At 73.6% G+C, this 20,432-nt stretch overlaps 1 protein-coding gene across 1 annotated transcript in view; it reads right to left on the bottom strand.

Moving 5' to 3' along the window:
• The window catches only part of SYMPK (symplekin scaffold protein), a 43,978-nt gene extending 26,679 nt beyond the window's left edge, over nt 1-17,299 (bottom strand). Inside the window, exons 1-6 of the mRNA XM_048501741.1 lie at nt 17,166-17,299; nt 13,757-13,931; nt 13,521-13,586; nt 12,516-12,569; nt 11,698-11,771; nt 11,514-11,553 (exon numbers count right to left, since the gene is read on the bottom strand). Coding sequence (XP_048357698.1) covers nt 11,514-11,553; nt 11,698-11,771; nt 12,516-12,569; nt 13,521-13,586; nt 13,757-13,876 — 354 coding nt within the window. The 5' untranslated portion in view covers nt 13,877-13,931; nt 17,166-17,299. The remainder of the gene's footprint in view (nt 1-11,513; nt 11,554-11,697; nt 11,772-12,515; nt 12,570-13,520; nt 13,587-13,756; nt 13,932-17,165) is intronic.
• Nucleotides 17,300-20,432: the final 3,133 nt, after the last annotated feature.

The raw sequence follows: 20,432 nt of genomic DNA, 5'->3' as shown, positions 1-20,432 counted from the left end.
CCCCCCCCCCCCACCCCCCCCCCCCCCCACCCCCCCCCCCCCCCACCCCCCCCCCCCCCCACCCCCCCCCCCCCCCACCCCCCCCCCCCCCCACCCCCCCCCCCCCCCACCCCCCCCCCCCCCCACCCCCCCCCCCCCCCACCCCCCCCCCCCCCCACCCCCCCCCCCCCCCACCCCCCCCCCCCCCCACCCCCCCCCCCCCCCACCCCCCCCCCCCCCCACCCCCCCCCCCCCCCACCCCCCCCCCCCCCCACCCCCCCCCCCCCCCACCCCCCCCCCCCCCCACCCCCCCCCCCCCCCACCCCCCCCCCCCCCCACCCCCCCCCCCCCCCACCCCCCCCCCCCCCCACCCCCCCCCCCCCCCACCCCCCCCCCCCCCCACCCCCCCCCCCCCCCACCCCCCCCCCCCCCCACCCCCCCCCCCCCCCACCCCCCCCCCCCCCCACCCCCCCCCCCCCCCACCCCCCCCCCCCCCCACCCCCCCCCCCCCCCACCCCCCCCCCCCCCCACCCCCCCCCCCCCCCACCCCCCCCCCCCCCCACCCCCCCCCCCCCCCACCCCCCCCCCCCCCCACCCCCCCCCCCCCCCACCCCCCCCCCCCCCCACCCCCCCCCCCCCCCACCCCCCCCCCCCCCCACCCCCCCCCCCCCCCACCCCCCCCCCCCCCCACCCCCCCCCCCCCCCACCCCCCCCCCCCCCCACCCCCCCCCCCCCCCACCCCCCCCCCCCCCCACCCCCCCCCCCCCCCACCCCCCCCCCCCCCCACCCCCCCCCCCCCCCACCCCCCCCCCCCCCCACCCCCCCCCCCCCCCACCCCCCCCCCCCCCCACCCCCCCCCCCCCCCACCCCCCCCCCCCCCCACCCCCCCCCCCCCCCACCCCCCCCCCCCCCCACCCCCCCCCCCCCCCACCCCCCCCCCCCCCCACCCCCCCCCCCCCCCACCCCCCCCCCCCCCCACCCCCCCCCCCCCCCACCCCCCCCCCCCCCCACCCCCCCCCCCCCCCACCCCCCCCCCCCCCCACCCCCCCCCCCCCCCACCCCCCCCCCCCCCCACCCCCCCCCCCCCCCACCCCCCCCCCCCCCCACCCCCCCCCCCCCCCACCCCCCCCCCCCCCCACCCCCCCCCCCCCCCACCCCCCCCCCCCCCCACCCCCCCCCCCCCCCACCCCCCCCCCCCCCCACCCCCCCCCCCCCCCACCCCCCCCCCCCCCCACCCCCCCCCCCCCCCACCCCCCCCCCCCCCCACCCCCCCCCCCCCCCACCCCCCCCCCCCCCCACCCCCCCCCCCCCCCACCCCCCCCCCCCCCCACCCCCCCCCCCCCCCACCCCCCCCCCCCCCCACCCCCCCCCCCCCCCACCCCCCCCCCCCCCCACCCCCCCCCCCCCCCACCCCCCCCCCCCCCCACCCCCCCCCCCCCCCACCCCCCCCCCCCCCCACCCCCCCCCCCCCCCACCCCCCCCCCCCCCCACCCCCCCCCCCCCCCACCCCCCCCCCCCCCCACCCCCCCCCCCCCCCACCCCCCCCCCCCCCCACCCCCCCCCCCCCCCACCCCCCCCCCCCCCCACCCCCCCCCCCCCCCACCCCCCCCCCCCCCCACCCCCCCCCCCCCCCACCCCCCCCCCCCCCCACCCCCCCCCCCCCCCACCCCCCCCCCCCCCCACCCCCCCCCCCCCCCACCCCCCCCCCCCCCCACCCCCCCCCCCCCCCACCCCCCCCCCCCCCCACCCCCCCCCCCCCCCACCCCCCCCCCCCCCCACCCCCCCCCCCCCCCACCCCCCCCCCCCCCCACCCCCCCCCCCCCCCACCCCCCCCCCCCCCCACCCCCCCCCCCCCCCACCCCCCCCCCCCCCCACCCCCCCCCCCCCCCACCCCCCCCCCCCCCCACCCCCCCCCCCCCCCACCCCCCCCCCCCCCCACCCCCCCCCCCCCCCACCCCCCCCCCCCCCCACCCCCCCCCCCCCCCACCCCCCCCCCCCCCCACCCCCCCCCCCCCCCACCCCCCCCCCCCCCCACCCCCCCCCCCCCCCACCCCCCCCCCCCCCCACCCCCCCCCCCCCCCACCCCCCCCCCCCCCCACCCCCCCCCCCCCCCACCCCCCCCCCCCCCCACCCCCCCCCCCCCCCACCCCCCCCCCCCCCCACCCCCCCCCCCCCCCACCCCCCCCCCCCCCCACCCCCCCCCCCCCCCACCCCCCCCCCCCCCCACCCCCCCCCCCCCCCACCCCCCCCCCCCCCCACCCCCCCCCCCCCCCACCCCCCCCCCCCCCCACCCCCCCCCCCCCCCACCCCCCCCCCCCCCCACCCCCCCCCCCCCCCACCCCCCCCCCCCCCCACCCCCCCCCCCCCCCACCCCCCCCCCCCCCCACCCCCCCCCCCCCCCACCCCCCCCCCCCCCCACCCCCCCCCCCCCCCACCCCCCCCCCCCCCCACCCCCCCCCCCCCCCACCCCCCCCCCCCCCCACCCCCCCCCCCCCCCACCCCCCCCCCCCCCCACCCCCCCCCCCCCCCACCCCCCCCCCCCCCCACCCCCCCCCCCCCCCACCCCCCCCCCCCCCCACCCCCCCCCCCCCCCACCCCCCCCCCCCCCCACCCCCCCCCCCCCCCACCCCCCCCCCCCCCCACCCCCCCCCCCCCCCACCCCCCCCCCCCCCCACCCCCCCCCCCCCCCACCCCCCCCCCCCCCCACCCCCCCCCCCCCCCACCCCCCCCCCCCCCCACCCCCCCCCCCCCCCACCCCCCCCCCCCCCCACCCCCCCCCCCCCCCACCCCCCCCCCCCCCCACCCCCCCCCCCCCCCACCCCCCCCCCCCCCCACCCCCCCCCCCCCCCACCCCCCCCCCCCCCCACCCCCCCCCCCCCCCACCCCCCCCCCCCCCCACCCCCCCCCCCCCCCACCCCCCCCCCCCCCCACCCCCCCCCCCCCCCACCCCCCCCCCCCCCCACCCCCCCCCCCCCCCACCCCCCCCCCCCCCCACCCCCCCCCCCCCCCACCCCCCCCCCCCCCCACCCCCCCCCCCCCCCACCCCCCCCCCCCCCCACCCCCCCCCCCCCCCACCCCCCCCCCCCCCCACCCCCCCCCCCCCCCACCCCCCCCCCCCCCCACCCCCCCCCCCCCCCACCCCCCCCCCCCCCCACCCCCCCCCCCCCCCACCCCCCCCCCCCCCCACCCCCCCCCCCCCCCACCCCCCCCCCCCCCCACCCCCCCCCCCCCCCACCCCCCCCCCCCCCCACCCCCCCCCCCCCCCACCCCCCCCCCCCCCCACCCCCCCCCCCCCCCACCCCCCCCCCCCCCCACCCCCCCCCCCCCCCACCCCCCCCCCCCCCCACCCCCCCCCCCCCCCACCCCCCCCCCCCCCCACCCCCCCCCCCCCCCACCCCCCCCCCCCCCCACCCCCCCCCCCCCCCACCCCCCCCCCCCCCCACCCCCCCCCCCCCCCACCCCCCCCCCCCCCCACCCCCCCCCCCCCCCACCCCCCCCCCCCCCCACCCCCCCCCCCCCCCACCCCCCCCCCCCCCCACCCCCCCCCCCCCCCACCCCCCCCCCCCCCCACCCCCCCCCCCCCCCACCCCCCCCCCCCCCCACCCCCCCCCCCCCCCACCCCCCCCCCCCCCCACCCCCCCCCCCCCCCACCCCCCCCCCCCCCCACCCCCCCCCCCCCCCACCCCCCCCCCCCCCCACCCCCCCCCCCCCCCACCCCCCCCCCCCCCCACCCCCCCCCCCCCCCACCCCCCCCCCCCCCCACCCCCCCCCCCCCCCACCCCCCCCCCCCCCCACCCCCCCCCCCCCCCACCCCCCCCCCCCCCCACCCCCCCCCCCCCCCACCCCCCCCCCCCCCCACCCCCCCCCCCCCCCACCCCCCCCCCCCCCCACCCCCCCCCCCCCCCACCCCCCCCCCCCCCCACCCCCCCCCCCCCCCACCCCCCCCCCCCCCCACCCCCCCCCCCCCCCACCCCCCCCCCCCCCCACCCCCCCCCCCCCCCACCCCCCCCCCCCCCCACCCCCCCCCCCCCCCACCCCCCCCCCCCCCCACCCCCCCCCCCCCCCACCCCCCCCCCCCCCCACCCCCCCCCCCCCCCACCCCCCCCCCCCCCCACCCCCCCCCCCCCCCACCCCCCCCCCCCCCCACCCCCCCCCCCCCCCACCCCCCCCCCCCCCCACCCCCCCCCCCCCCCACCCCCCCCCCCCCCCACCCCCCCCCCCCCCCACCCCCCCCCCCCCCCACCCCCCCCCCCCCCCACCCCCCCCCCCCCCCACCCCCCCCCCCCCCCACCCCCCCCCCCCCCCACCCCCCCCCCCCCCCACCCCCCCCCCCCCCCACCCCCCCCCCCCCCCACCCCCCCCCCCCCCCACCCCCCCCCCCCCCCACCCCCCCCCCCCCCCACCCCCCCCCCCCCCCACCCCCCCCCCCCCCCACCCCCCCCCCCCCCCACCCCCCCCCCCCCCCACCCCCCCCCCCCCCCACCCCCCCCCCCCCCCACCCCCCCCCCCCCCCACCCCCCCCCCCCCCCACCCCCCCCCCCCCCCACCCCCCCCCCCCCCCACCCCCCCCCCCCCCCACCCCCCCCCCCCCCCACCCCCCCCCCCCCCCACCCCCCCCCCCCCCCACCCCCCCCCCCCCCCACCCCCCCCCCCCCCCACCCCCCCCCCCCCCCACCCCCCCCCCCCCCCACCCCCCCCCCCCCCCACCCCCCCCCCCCCCCACCCCCCCCCCCCCCCACCCCCCCCCCCCCCCACCCCCCCCCCCCCCCACCCCCCCCCCCCCCCACCCCCCCCCCCCCCCACCCCCCCCCCCCCCCACCCCCCCCCCCCCCCACCCCCCCCCCCCCCCACCCCCCCCCCCCCCCACCCCCCCCCCCCCCCACCCCCCCCCCCCCCCACCCCCCCCCCCCCCCACCCCCCCCCCCCCCCACCCCCCCCCCCCCCCACCCCCCCCCCCCCCCACCCCCCCCCCCCCCCACCCCCCCCCCCCCCCACCCCCCCCCCCCCCCACCCCCCCCCCCCCCCACCCCCCCCCCCCCCCACCCCCCCCCCCCCCCACCCCCCCCCCCCCCCACCCCCCCCCCCCCCCACCCCCCCCCCCCCCCACCCCCCCCCCCCCCCACCCCCCCCCCCCCCCACCCCCCCCCCCCCCCACCCCCCCCCCCCCCCACCCCCCCCCCCCCCCACCCCCCCCCCCCCCCACCCCCCCCCCCCCCCACCCCCCCCCCCCCCCACCCCCCCCCCCCCCCACCCCCCCCCCCCCCCACCCCCCCCCCCCCCCACCCCCCCCCCCCCCCACCCCCCCCCCCCCCCACCCCCCCCCCCCCCCACCCCCCCCCCCCCCCACCCCCCCCCCCCCCCACCCCCCCCCCCCCCCACCCCCCCCCCCCCCCACCCCCCCCCCCCCCCACCCCCCCCCCCCCCCACCCCCCCCCCCCCCCACCCCCCCCCCCCCCCACCCCCCCCCCCCCCCACCCCCCCCCCCCCCCACCCCCCCCCCCCCCCACCCCCCCCCCCCCCCACCCCCCCCCCCCCCCACCCCCCCCCCCCCCCACCCCCCCCCCCCCCCACCCCCCCCCCCCCCCACCCCCCCCCCCCCCCACCCCCCCCCCCCCCCACCCCCCCCCCCCCCCACCCCCCCCCCCCCCCACCCCCCCCCCCCCCCACCCCCCCCCCCCCCCACCCCCCCCCCCCCCCACCCCCCCCCCCCCCCACCCCCCCCCCCCCCCACCCCCCCCCCCCCCCACCCCCCCCCCCCCCCACCCCCCCCCCCCCCCACCCCCCCCCCCCCCCACCCCCCCCCCCCCCCACCCCCCCCCCCCCCCACCCCCCCCCCCCCCCACCCCCCCCCCCCCCCACCCCCCCCCCCCCCCACCCCCCCCCCCCCCCACCCCCCCCCCCCCCCACCCCCCCCCCCCCCCACCCCCCCCCCCCCCCACCCCCCCCCCCCCCCACCCCCCCCCCCCCCCACCCCCCCCCCCCCCCACCCCCCCCCCCCCCCACCCCCCCCCCCCCCCACCCCCCCCCCCCCCCACCCCCCCCCCCCCCCACCCCCCCCCCCCCCCACCCCCCCCCCCCCCCACCCCCCCCCCCCCCCACCCCCCCCCCCCCCCACCCCCCCCCCCCCCCACCCCCCCCCCCCCCCACCCCCCCCCCCCCCCACCCCCCCCCCCCCCCACCCCCCCCCCCCCCCACCCCCCCCCCCCCCCACCCCCCCCCCCCCCCACCCCCCCCCCCCCCCACCCCCCCCCCCCCCCACCCCCCCCCCCCCCCACCCCCCCCCCCCCCCACCCCCCCCCCCCCCCACCCCCCCCCCCCCCCACCCCCCCCCCCCCCCACCCCCCCCCCCCCCCACCCCCCCCCCCCCCCACCCCCCCCCCCCCCCACCCCCCCCCCCCCCCACCCCCCCCCCCCCCCACCCCCCCCCCCCCCCACCCCCCCCCCCCCCCACCCCCCCCCCCCCCCACCCCCCCCCCCCCCCACCCCCCCCCCCCCCCACCCCCCCCCCCCCCCACCCCCCCCCCCCCCCACCCCCCCCCCCCCCCACCCCCCCCCCCCCCCACCCCCCCCCCCCCCCACCCCCCCCCCCCCCCACCCCCCCCCCCCCCCACCCCCCCCCCCCCCCACCCCCCCCCCCCCCCACCCCCCCCCCCCCCCACCCCCCCCCCCCCCCACCCCCCCCCCCCCCCACCCCCCCCCCCCCCCACCCCCCCCCCCCCCCACCCCCCCCCCCCCCCACCCCCCCCCCCCCCCACCCCCCCCCCCCCCCACCCCCCCCCCCCCCCACCCCCCCCCCCCCCCACCCCCCCCCCCCCCCACCCCCCCCCCCCCCCACCCCCCCCCCCCCCCACCCCCCCCCCCCCCCACCCCCCCCCCCCCCCACCCCCCCCCCCCCCCACCCCCCCCCCCCCCCACCCCCCCCCCCCCCCACCCCCCCCCCCCCCCACCCCCCCCCCCCCCCACCCCCCCCCCCCCCCACCCCCCCCCCCCCCCACCCCCCCCCCCCCCCACCCCCCCCCCCCCCCACCCCCCCCCCCCCCCACCCCCCCCCCCCCCCACCCCCCCCCCCCCCCACCCCCCCCCCCCCCCACCCCCCCCCCCCCCCACCCCCCCCCCCCCCCACCCCCCCCCCCCCCCACCCCCCCCCCCCCCCACCCCCCCCCCCCCCCACCCCCCCCCCCCCCCACCCCCCCCCCCCCCCACCCCCCCCCCCCCCCACCCCCCCCCCCCCCCACCCCCCCCCCCCCCCACCCCCCCCCCCCCCCACCCCCCCCCCCCCCCACCCCCCCCCCCCCCCACCCCCCCCCCCCCCCACCCCCCCCCCCCCCCACCCCCCCCCCCCCCCACCCCCCCCCCCCCCCACCCCCCCCCCCCCCCACCCCCCCCCCCCCCCACCCCCCCCCCCCCCCACCCCCCCCCCCCCCCACCCCCCCCCCCCCCCACCCCCCCCCCCCCCCACCCCCCCCCCCCCCCACCCCCCCCCCCCCCCACCCCCCCCCCCCCCCACCCCCCCCCCCCCCCACCCCCCCCCCCCCCCACCCCCCCCCCCCCCCACCCCCCCCCCCCCCCACCCCCCCCCCCCCCCACCCCCCCCCCCCCCCACCCCCCCCCCCCCCCACCCCCCCCCCCCCCCACCCCCCCCCCCCCCCACCCCCCCCCCCCCCCACCCCCCCCCCCCCCCACCCCCCCCCCCCCCCACCCCCCCCCCCCCCCACCCCCCCCCCCCCCCACCCCCCCCCCCCCCCACCCCCCCCCCCCCCCACCCCCCCCCCCCCCCACCCCCCCCCCCCCCCACCCCCCCCCCCCCCCACCCCCCCCCCCCCCCACCCCCCCCCCCCCCCACCCCCCCCCCCCCCCACCCCCCCCCCCCCCCACCCCCCCCCCCCCCCACCCCCCCCCCCCCCCACCCCCCCCCCCCCCCACCCCCCCCCCCCCCCACCCCCCCCCCCCCCCACCCCCCCCCCCCCCCACCCCCCCCCCCCCCCACCCCCCCCCCCCCCCACCCCCCCCCCCCCCCACCCCCCCCCCCCCCCACCCCCCCCCCCCCCCACCCCCCCCCCCCCCCACCCCCCCCCCCCCCCACCCCCCCCCCCCCCCACCCCCCCCCCCCCCCACCCCCCCCCCCCCCCACCCCCCCCCCCCCCCACCCCCCCCCCCCCCCACCCCCCCCCCCCCCCACCCCCCCCCCCCCCCACCCCCCCCCCCCCCCACCCCCCCCCCCCCCCACCCCCCCCCCCCCCCACCCCCCCCCCCCCCCACCCCCCCCCCCCCCCACCCCCCCCCCCCCCCACCCCCCCCCCCCCCCACCCCCCCCCCCCCCCACCCCCCCCCCCCCCCACCCCCCCCCCCCCCCACCCCCCCCCCCCCCCACCCCCCCCCCCCCCCACCCCCCCCCCCCCCCACCCCCCCCCCCCCCCACCCCCCCCCCCCCCCACCCCCCCCCCCCCCCACCCCCCCCCCCCCCCACCCCCCCCCCCCCCCACCCCCCCCCCCCCCCACCCCCCCCCCCCCCCACCCCCCCCCCCCCCCACCCCCCCCCCCCCCCACCCCCCCCCCCCCCCACCCCCCCCCCCCCCCACCCCCCCCCCCCCCCACCCCCCCCCCCCCCCACCCCCCCCCCCCCCCACCCCCCCCCCCCCCCACCCCCCCCCCCCCCCACCCCCCCCCCCCCCCACCCCCCCCCCCCCCCACCCCCCCCCCCCCCCACCCCCCCCCCCCCCCACCCCCCCCCCCCCCCACCCCCCCCCCCCCCCACCCCCCCCCCCCCCCACCCCCCCCCCCCCCCACCCCCCCCCCCCCCCACCCCCCCCCCCCCCCACCCCCCCCCCCCCCCACCCCCCCCCCCCCCCACCCCCCCCCCCCCCCACCCCCCCCCCCCCCCACCCCCCCCCCCCCCCACCCCCCCCCCCCCCCACCCCCCCCCCCCCCCACCCCCCCCCCCCCCCACCCCCCCCCCCCCCCACCCCCCCCCCCCCCCACCCCCCCCCCCCCCCACCCCCCCCCCCCCCCACCCCCCCCCCCCCCCACCCCCCCCCCCCCCCACCCCCCCCCCCCCCCACCCCCCCCCCCCCCCACCCCCCCCCCCCCCCACCCCCCCCCCCCCCCACCCCCCCCCCCCCCCACCCCCCCCCCCCCCCACCCCCCCCCCCCCCCACCCCCCCCCCCCCCCACCCCCCCCCCCCCCCACCCCCCCCCCCCCCCACCCCCCCCCCCCCCCACCCCCCCCCCCCCCCACCCCCCCCCCCCCCCACCCCCCCCCCCCCCCACCCCCCCCCCCCCCCACCCCCCCCCCCCCCCACCCCCCCCCCCCCCCACCCCCCCCCCCCCCCACCCCCCCCCCCCCCCACCCCCCCCCCCCCCCACCCCCCCCCCCCCCCACCCCCCCCCCCCCCCACCCCCCCCCCCCCCCACCCCCCCCCCCCCCCACCCCCCCCCCCCCCCACCCCCCCCCCCCCCCACCCCCCCCCCCCCCCACCCCCCCCCCCCCCCACCCCCCCCCCCCCCCACCCCCCCCCCCCCCCACCCCCCCCCCCCCCCACCCCCCCCCCCCCCCACCCCCCCCCCCCCCCACCCCCCCCCCCCCCCACCCCCCCCCCCCCCCACCCCCCCCCCCCCCCACCCCCCCCCCCCCCCACCCCCCCCCCCCCCCACCCCCCCCCCCCCCCACCCCCCCCCCCCCCCACCCCCCCCCCCCCCCACCCCCCCCCCCCCCCACCCCCCCCCCCCCCCACCCCCCCCCCCCCCCACCCCCCCCCCCCCCCACCCCCCCCCCCCCCCACCCCCCCCCCCCCCCACCCCCCCCCCCCCCCACCCCCCCCCCCCCCCACCCCCCCCCCCCCCCACCCCCCCCCCCCCCCACCCCCCCCCCCCCCCACCCCCCCCCCCCCCCACCCCCCCCCCCCCCCACCCCCCCCCCCCCCCACCCCCCCCCCCCCCCACCCCCCCCCCCCCCCACCCCCCCCCCCCCCCACCCCCCCCCCCCCCCACCCCCCCCCCCCCCCACCCCCCCCCCCCCCCACCCCCCCCCCCCCCCACCCCCCCCCCCCCCCACCCCCCCCCCCCCCCACCCCCCCCCCCCCCCACCCCCCCCCCCCCCCACCCCCCCCCCCCCCCACCCCCCCCCCCCCCCACCCCCCCCCCCCCCCACCCCCCCCCCCCCCCACCCCCCCCCCCCCCCACCCCCCCCCCCCCCCACCCCCCCCCCCCCCCACCCCCCCCCCCCCCCACCCCCCCCCCCCCCCACCCCCCCCCCCCCCCACCCCCCCCCCCCCCCACCCCCCCCCCCCCCCACCCCCCCCCCCCCCCACCCCCCCCCCCCCCCACCCCCCCCCCCCCCCACCCCCCCCCCCCCCCACCCCCCCCCCCCCCCACCCCCCCCCCCCCCCACCCCCCCCCCCCCCCACCCCCCCCCCCCCCCACCCCCCCCCCCCCCCACCCCCCCCCCCCCCCACCCCCCCCCCCCCCCACCCCCCCCCCCCCCCACCCCCCCCCCCCCCCACCCCCCCCCCCCCCCACCCCCCCCCCCCCCCACCCCCCCCCCCCCCCACCCCCCCCCCCCCCCACCCCCCCCCCCCCCCACCCCCCCCCCCCCCCACCCCCCCCCCCCCCCACCCCCCCCCCCCCCCACCCCCCCCCCCCCCCACCCCCCCCCCCCCCCACCCCCCCCCCCCCCCACCCCCCCCCCCCCCCACCCCCCCCCCCCCCCACCCCCCCCCCCCCCCACCCCCCCCCCCCCCCACCCCCCCCCCCCCCCACCCCCCCCCCCCCCCACCCCCCCCCCCCCCCACCCCCCCCCCCCCCCACCCCCCCCCCCCCCCACCCCCCCCCCCCCCCACCCCCCCCCCCCCCCACCCCCCCCCCCCCCCACCCCCCCCCCCCCCCACCCCCCCCCCCCCCCACCCCCCCCCCCCCCCACCCCCCCCCCCCCCCACCCCCCCCCCCCCCCACCCCCCCCCCCCCCCACCCCCCCCCCCCCCCACCCCCCCCCCCCCCCACCCCCCCCCCCCCCCACCCCCCCCCCCCCCCACCCCCCCCCCCCCCCACCCCCCCCCCCCCCCACCCCCCCCCCCCCCCACCCCCCCCCCCCCCCACCCCCCCCCCCCCCCACCCCCCCCCCCCCCCACCCCCCCCCCCCCCCACCCCCCCCCCCCCCCACCCCCCCCCCCCCCCACCCCCCCCCCCCCCCACCCCCCCCCCCCCCCACCCCCCCCCCCCCCCACCCCCCCCCCCCCCCACCCCCCCCCCCCCCCACCCCCCCCCCCCCCCACCCCCCCCCCCCCCCACCCCCCCCCCCCCCCACCCCCCCCCCCCCCCACCCCCCCCCCCCCCCACCCCCCCCCCCCCCCACCCCCCCCCCCCCCCACCCCCCCCCCCCCCCACCCCCCCCCCCCCCCACCCCCCCCCTCCCCCACCCCCCCCCCCCATGGGAATTGTAGTCCATAACATCTGGAGTGCCAAAGGTTCACCACCACGGCTCTAAGTTCTTTACTTGACCTTCGCTGACAGGGCTATGCTATGGCTCTTTCATGCTTCACCTGTTCCCTTCCAACACAGCCCCTCCCCACAGTTTGTCCCCTACAGCACACCAAGAGGAAAAGCACTTATTTTGCCCTCCTGGAAACCAGTCTAGCTCCACCGGCTACCAAGTCCAACCCTTGCGACCACCGTGTGTGTCATTACTGAGACCTCAAAAGCAGCAAAGGAGAACCTTGACCTTACCAGGCTTCTTCAATGAACCCAATCACAAACTTCCGCACTTCAACGGATTTGTCTGCTTGGAAGGTGATGATCTCCTGCAACGCAGAAGAGTGAGAAAGTCACGCCCAGCTGCCCCTCGGGGAGCTCCCAAGCCTGCCACAACGAGGCAGAGGAATCCCATTTGTTTCTGATCTGGGCCCAACCAGACCACAAGAAACATAATCTAGAACAGTGATGGCGAACCTTTTTGAGGTTGAATGCCTAAACTGCAACCCAAAACCCACTTATTTATTGCAAAGTGCCAACACGGCAATTTAACCTGAATACTTTTAGTTTAGAAAAAACAGTTGGCTTCAAGGTGCACGTTACTCGGGAGTAAGCCTGGTGGTAGTCGGTGGCTTTGCTTTGAAGCAACTGTGCAACGCTTCGAACGGGTGAATCACAACCCTAGGAGAGTTTACTCAGAAGCAAGCCCCATTGCCAGCAACCGAGCTTCCTCTCAGGTAAAGGATCATCCTTTAGTTCTTCCCATGAAAATCAGTAGGGTTTAACAGCGCTTAACAGGGTTACCTACACTGCTTCCCCAAAACTAGGTCTTAGGTTTAATGCTAATAATCTCCCTGAAATAATTACCCTAGTATCACATGACAAACTCTCTGCACGTGTGCCCACAGAGAGGGCTCTGAGTGCCACCTCTGGCACCCCTGCCATAGGTTCGCCACCACTGATCTAGAACGAACAGACCAGCAGTTGTCCTGAATCCTGTCTTCTGTTTTGTAATTTTTCACACCTAAGCCAATCAGGTTATGACTAGAACGGGCCCACCAAGCGACACTCACGTCTAGGAAGTTGTCCAGTAATGTGGGGTCCTTGTTTATTATCAACTCCTGGACCTAAGAAAGGAAAGAAAGAAAAAAGTGGAAGCAAAACCCAGAAGCACATTACTGACTTATCAGCGGGCTATCTAGCTGTTCTCTGAATTGCAATGTAGTATGCCAGCTTTCGATCTTCACCAGTCCGCATACCCAGAGCTCTGAAACAGCTGCATTCAGGTGTCAGGATGAACCATAGTCTTGTAGATCATAAAGACAAACAATATTTTATTCCGACATATAAGCTAGAACAGTGTTTCCCAACACTCTTCATATCTCACGGTACCCCTGCCGCCACCCCCCACCTTCCCCTTCCATTGCCCCAGGGTGAAGGGAAGCACTGGGGGGCGTGGCTGCTGACCTTGCGGCAGGCCCTGCCCCATGGGCCAGCTCCATGTCCTTGCTGGCGCCGGTGGGAGACACCACAAAAATGAGGGAAGTACCCTTGGGACAAAAATGAGGGGGTTGCCACGGTACCCTTGGGACATGCTCACGGCACCCCAGGGTACCACGGAACCCTGGTTGAGAATGGCTGAGCTAGAATATATTTTGGCTGCGAATGACTCAATAAATCTTCCCCTCAGGATGGATTAACCCTGTTACCTGAGACCACAGCTGTATCGATTCTGGCCAGCCTACCAGACATAAGAAACAGAACTTGGCTCGCAAAGAAACGCTGGCCGGTCTGCTTTGGGCCTCCCAATAGGGAAAACACCCTCTCTACGCTGGTCCCTCTTGGCCCGGGCAGCAGCCAGAAACTACGTCACCCAGCAAACTATGGCTTCTGCTTTCAGCCATCAAAGTTAGTGCAAAACACAATTAACACAGCAGCTGCGAAAGGGATCGTGGCAACTTTGGCCAACGGCCAGTTAAGCAGATATGGGCCTTCACTCTGTTGCAGAGGATAACTGAAATGGAGACGGCAGGGCTCAAATCCGACAAATACAGTGCAGAGGCAGCAATACCACTCACCTGCTTGAGGAGAGTGATTTTAGAGTCGTTGCTAATTAAGGCAGCTTGATTGAGCAAATCCACTACCTGTTCCGATGTCACAGAAAAAAAGGCAATGTCAGATATAACAGGCATTTTCCAGTAAGCCTAACATGCAAACAGATATGGGCAAAAGCTCTAGCACCGGGCAAGTTTTCACCCACACCGATACGCTCATCAGCCCCAGATCTTTAGTTCAGAGCTCCCGGGACTCCTACCCGCTCAGAGGTTGTCATGGTATCTATCCCTGCAGCCTCCTCGCCACTGAAGAATTGGGAGGCAATGCTCATGCGAGAGAGGCCAGGGTCTCGCATGCTGCTGCCGCTGCTGCCGGCCATGGCTGCCAACGCTCGACCGGTTCACCAAATGGAATCTAGTTGACCAGAGCAGGGCCTAGGAAAGAAGCGTACATAGTGGTTAGAACAAGGCTCAGATGTCTTTCCAAGTAAAGCTACTTTGGGGAATGACTGGCTCTTCCTAACTCACATACACTGGCCTTGTCTGATTCAGACCCTTGGTCTATCAGGGTCAGAGGTGGGATCCAGCAGGTTCTCACAGGTTCCCGAGAGTAGGTTACTAATTATTGGTGTGTGCCGAGAGGGGGTTACTAATTGGTGATTTTGCCACGTGATTTTTGCCTTAGTAACGCCCCTTCTCTCAGCAGTAGTGCGCAGAACTTGAAGCAGTCTAGCAGGAGGTGCACCGGCGTGCACGGCAGCCTTCGCCTGCGTGCATTTGTTTCCCGCCCAAGGACCAGCGCAGTGGCTGCGTCCGCCACAGCCCCACCCAGGAATGACCACCTGCGCCCCCCGCCCAGCCCCATTGGCGCTACGCCACAGTTTGAATCCCACCACCATGGGAACCTGTTACTAAATCTTTTGAATCCCACCACTGCCTGCGGAGACTGCTAGTGGCTCACCAGGGTCTTGCTGCCTCATCCTTTAAATTGGAAGTGGTTGGGGTAGAACCTGGGACCTTCCACATGCCAAGTAGAGATTCTTCCACTCAGCCACAGCCCCTCCCAAATGCCAGCATTCTGAGACTTATTTTCCCACTCATAGCAACCTTTGTTTGGTACCTTGCAGCTGGAATTGTTTGCAGTAAAAGAGGCAGAGAAGACACAGCAAGGTTTCAGTGAATACCCGAGTGGACCTTCCACAGTAGCTAATACTGTGCATTTAACCCTCCTTAGATTCTAGCATTCACCTTTTAACTCACCAGATGGGTTCTCAGCTCTGCACTTTAGAATGAAACTTACCCCAAAGAGATAATTCCATCTGCACAAGTGAGCCTCCTTGCTCAAAAAAGGGGACCCTCTCTTTCTGCCTGAAGAATGCGGAATCACTTAACTGCTTGCGTGTTCTTTGAATTGGCAAAGCTCTTACTCTTATAAGTAACAGAGCCCCCGCTCAAGGGCACTTTAAACAGCAAAGGACAGGTTGCCTGCACTGAAGAGTTTACAGTACGTGCTTTCAAGGAGATAGGTATTGCCAAAACAATTCACTCTTTATCAGTTTAATGCAGCACACATAGATTCCATTTCGGCCCCATCACAACAGCTCTGGAAGTAAGGTTGGGCTGAGAAACTGGCATTTGGTGACCCTCACAGCTCACAAGAGGTACAGACACTCAAGGTCCCCATTCCACAATTCTCAGACTACAACAGTGGTGGCGAACCTATGGCACGGGTGCCAGAGGTGGCACTCACAACCCTCTTTGTGGGCACACACAGAGTCACCCCCTCCCCCCCCCCCACCTCTAAGCTGACCTGGGCCGCTGGGCTCAGTTATTAGCATGAAACCTAAGACCTGGTTTTGGGGAAGCAGTGTAGGTAACCCTGTTAAGCGCTGTTAAACCTCACTGATTTTAATGCAACAAACTAAAGCGCTATCCTTTACCTGGGAGTAAGCTCAGTTGATGGTAAACCCTCCTAGGGTCGTGATTCACCCGTTGGAAGAGTTGCACAGTTGCTTCAAAGCAAAGCCACCGACTACCACCAAGCTTACTCCTGAGTAACGCATGCCTTGGAGCCAACCGTTTTTTCTAAACTAAAACCTCAGTATTCAGGTTAAATTGCCGTGTTGGCACTTTGTGATAAATAAGTGGGTTTTGGGTTGCAATTTGGGCACTTGGTCTCAAAAAGGTTCACCATCACTGGACTACAACATCATGTGGCAGGCTTCCTGCCTGTTAACCGGTGGGCCTCTTCTTGCTTGACAGACTCTTACACTCCAATGCTGGAGCATCATTACAGCCTCTCAGCAGTGAGTTCCATAAGAGATATTCTGGGTTAAAGACAGGGTAGTGTGATGCAGTGGTTAGCGTGGGACTAGGAAGACAGGATTCCTTCCCCATGCAGCCTTACTGAGTGGCTTTGGGGTGAATCATTCTCTTGACCTCACTAGGTTGCTGCGAAGACTTAAAGGGAGAAGGACAGTGTTTGTTGCCTGGGCTTCTTAGAGGAAAGGAGGACAATAAAAACCACAACGGACAGACAGCAGAGCTGGTGTGGAGAGTGGATCAGGTTGCTATTCTCCGAGTGGAGCCTGAAGTTTCCTTTAGGATTACAACTGACCTCCAGATCAATTCCCCTGGAGAAATTGGCAGCTTTGGGAGGGTGGCTTCTACAGCATCACATTCCTCCCTAGGCTCTGTGCACAAGTCCCAACCTGGAATTATCAACCTTGAGCGTTGGGGAGGTTCTGGGTGTCAGGACCAAGCCTGTCAATGCCCAGACGTCTTGCTGTGTAAGAATTGCAAATGTTTCCTGTTTCCCTCTCCCCTCCCTGGCAATTCCCTGGCGCCAGCCCTCCTGCGGGAAGGTGCGAACGTTCCCAGGTTTCTTGAAGCTCTGAAGTGCAAACGTTATACACTTAGTGAAACACATTTGGCGGGAATCAAATGGGGGGCGGGGGATTGAAGGATATAATCTCTGGATCTAAGCGGGAGAGCTTAGATTCAGCTTTCTCTGTTACTCTACGCCACAGGTGTCAAATTCGCGGCCCTCCAGATGTTATGGACTACAGTTCCCATAATCCCCTGCCAGCATCATGCTGGCAGGGGATTGTGGGAACTGTAGTCCATAACATCTGCAGGACCGCGAATTTGACACCTATGCTCTACGCGTTGTATAAATAAACTGCTTTAGGACTTTCCTACGGTCTCTGTTATTTCCACGTTCGAGAGCCTGACACTGGGTTCAAATCCCTTTTGTGCCTTGAGCCAATCGTTCTCTCTCGGCTCCACCTACCTCACAGGGCTGTTGCAACGATACGATGGGGGAAGGGAGACCTGGGAATGCTACCTCCAGCTCTTAGGAGGGGTCAAAACGGAGCAAGTCATGGTGACTCCTTAAAGACCAACCAGTTTTTAACGCAGAAGCCGCTCTCCTGGGCGGCTGCGGGCCCCTCCCGCAGGTGTGCTGGCCTGTTTCCTCCCCCTACGATAAACGTCAACTATTTATGCATTTAAAAAATTGTTTGAAATTAACTTCCGCCACACTCCCGCACAGACCACAAACCTCCCCCCCCCCCGCCGTCATGGCAACTTGCTCCCCAAGGCTCCTCATCCCACCTAATCTCTCCGTTGCTATAACAACGGCTAGGCCAAAGCCTGCCTCTGGTTTACCAGCTGGCCCAATGCGAAGGTACTTCCTTCCCTCCGCGCATAAAATCCACTTATTTTCTTCCCCGTTTTCAAAAACCGGCCCTCCCGGAAGTCACCATGTCGGAAAAACCAATTTTCTCTCTTTTAAAAAAACGGTATTGACAATGCGCGTGCGCTCAGGAGCAGAGGATTCTGGGTGTTGTGGTTTTTCTTGGCGGTGGTGCTCCCCTTTGGCCAGTCAGCCGTTAAAGAAGAGCGCGGGCGTCTTGCGCAGTGGATGCTGGGTAAGGTTGGGGATTGATGCTTTTTTGAGCCGGAAGCAGTCTCGGCGAAAGACGTCATTTCCGAGAGGCGGACTTAATGTTATTTATTTGTTTTTGGTACATTTTCCCCCTAGAGCTTCTCGGGAGGATTGCATAGGCACTGGTAACCGCGATGAATGCTGGGAAACGGAGTCTCTGAAAACCATGGGCGCCTCCATTTGACCTGCCATTGAATGAGCTTGAATTGAAATTCTGTACTATTGGGGGTGGGGTCTCAATGACCTCATAACTATGTGACCTTTGACCTTTAGCGTAACAACCCTAATTGGGGCAGGCAGGGTTTGTTCTTTTTGGGGGGGGGAGGGGGCTGTTAACTCTCTTTTGTTTCTGTGAACCTGAAAGGGAAATTTGATTTTGCATAGATTTCCAGTGATTACCTTATGCAAATTTATGCAAACAAGCAGCTGACCAGCTCCCCCTCCTTTTTTTTCTTTGACCACCCTCCCCACACTTTGACACGATCTTTGACTTGTGGTTTAATCAGGAGAGATTAACAAAGATTAACAAATATTTATTGTGGCAAAAGCTTTTGCCAGCCAGAGTGGCCTATACATACAACACTTCCTTCAGCAGGCAGAAATATATATACGTATGAGACCAGATGGCAGAAATATGCAGGACAGAAAAGGACAATATCAATTGGACCAGTTGGACAAGAGATGCTTACGTTCCATTCTATGGGAGACATCCTGACAGTGTGCATGAATGCAGGTTTTGGTCAAAGGACTAGGCATGCCAGTCAGAAGGGGTATTCAACGCTCTGGTTCAACTGGTGCTCTAGATGGGAAGTGTATATAAACACTAAAAAAAACAGTCATTTTTCCACTCCTCTCCCAGGGATTAGAAGGTAATTAGTTAATTGTGCCTTCCATCCTGGCTTTCTTTTGTGCCTCTTCTGGGCCCGAAGGCCCTTAATCCTGGAACCTGTGGCTGGATCAGATGTTCGCCTGACAACACCATGGGAACTGGCAGAGGTAACAGGAGCCTCTTTGGAAATACGATTCAAGGCAAATGCCTGCTTCGTAGTCTTTATTGAGTCCAAGCTTGATTGTGTCAAAATCAAACTGCGTCCCACATGCAGTTCTATGCGTAGAATCTGGCCAATACTCTATAGAGGCCACTATCTGGCTAAACATCATAAAATTTTGGCTGCATATTCATTATCAAAGCTCCGACAACTCACTGACGCAACTCACCTTGAGAGAACTCCATCACTCTAAATGGTGCACAACAGTTATAACAAAGATTGGGGAATTGGGCTATGATAGTGACTCTCTGAACATGCTAACCCTTACTGAGACATTTGCCCTCATCAAAGAGCGGCTACTAGCAATGGATTATCAACAACTGCAGAGCTTGGCCAACAAATCTTGCTCGCCAATGAACGTGGCAATTCCATTTGTGCAGGGAAACCCAGCCTACTATATTGCAGCGCTTACCAACCCTATATATAGAGAGAGCTCTTACCACATGCTGGCTAGATTTAACATTATGCCATCCCCGCTCCATAGAGGAAGACTCAAGGGTCTACCAAACGATAAGAGGCTTTGCTCCTGCAGCCCAGGGCAGTTGGATTCCACTGCGCACATTCTCCTCCACTGCCCACTTTACCAGAATCCAAGATCCGGCTTATTATTACAAATCATTGACTCTATGAAAACCCTGACAGAGCTTGATAAAGTAAATATGCTCTTAAACTGTAATGACCTTGACTGTTGTCTCGCAGTGGCAAAGTTTCTGGCGGAGGTTGGCGAACTGAACTTATGATCTAGTGTGAAGTTTTATCTAGTAATTTTAATTGTATTTATATTGTATGTTCTGTATGCCAATAAAGGCTTAAAATTTTAAAAAAAGATTGTGTCAAATATATCTCATATGAGTTTCAGCTCTGCAGTTTCCCTTCAAATTGGTTTTGCTGAAGTCAAGGGAGAGCTGATGAAACGGTATACATTCTGGGATAGGAGAAAATCATATCATAACTGAGACAACAAAACCTGGGGCTTCTCTTCATTTCCTCCCTCATTTTTAATAATTTCATCTGTTTCTTTTGTTTTTTGGAGGACCTGTTTCCTCTGAGAAAACTGATTCCTCCGGTTTCTGAGATTCTGAATCTATTGTCGAAGGCTTTCGCGGCCGGAATCACTGGGGTGCTGTCCGGTTTCCGGGCTGTATGGCCGTGTTCTAGCAGCATTCTCTCCTGACGTTTCGCCTGCATCTGTGGCTGGCATCTTCAGAGGATCAAGCCATTGAAATTCACAAGCACATGGACAACTTCAACAGGAAGGAAGAAACCATGAAAATGAACAGAATTTGGCTGCCAGTGTTGAAAAACTCTAGAATCAAGACAGTGACTAATCAGCTCCACACAAACACAGGACAACCATAGACAATAGCAACCAAGGAAACAAAGACCAGGATACTTCTATTCAGATGCATTCACCTATTGACCTTGCTATCTTCATTGTTAAACTCTCCAGGCTACAGACTTCTTTGTGACTCACATACCAGGCTACTCTATTCAGAGGGCCTCACCTTTTGACCTCACAGTATATATACTCCACTTGCTTTCCATTCCTACTATCAGATCCTCTGAAGATGCCAGCCACAGATGCAGGCGAAACGTCAGGAGAGAATGCTGCTAGAACACGGCCATACAGCCCAGAAACCACACAGCTCCCCATTGTGAATCTACTTTGGACAATATCTTTATAACCATGAGGCCAAAAGCTTTTCCAGTTGGAAGGGAGAGATCCTCCAGAGCAGGGGTCTTCAATCTATGGCCCTCCAGATGTTCATGGACTACAATTCCCATCAGCCCCTGCCAGCATGGCCAAGTGGTGGGGCTCATGGGAATTGTAGTCTATGAACATCTGGAGGGCCATAGTTTGAAGACCCCTGCTCCAGAGCTTCTGCAAAACTGGGATATGCAGAGGTACAAAGAGGGCATAATGGAGATTCTGCAGGA

Source organism: Sphaerodactylus townsendi, linkage group LG06 (genome assembly GCF_021028975.2).
Source record: "Sphaerodactylus townsendi isolate TG3544 linkage group LG06, MPM_Stown_v2.3, whole genome shotgun sequence".
Classification (NCBI taxonomy): Eukaryota; Metazoa; Chordata; class Lepidosauria; order Squamata; family Sphaerodactylidae; genus Sphaerodactylus; species Sphaerodactylus townsendi.
The sequence above is the reverse complement of the archived record's forward strand: the minus strand, read 5'-3'. Positions and strand labels throughout refer to the sequence as shown.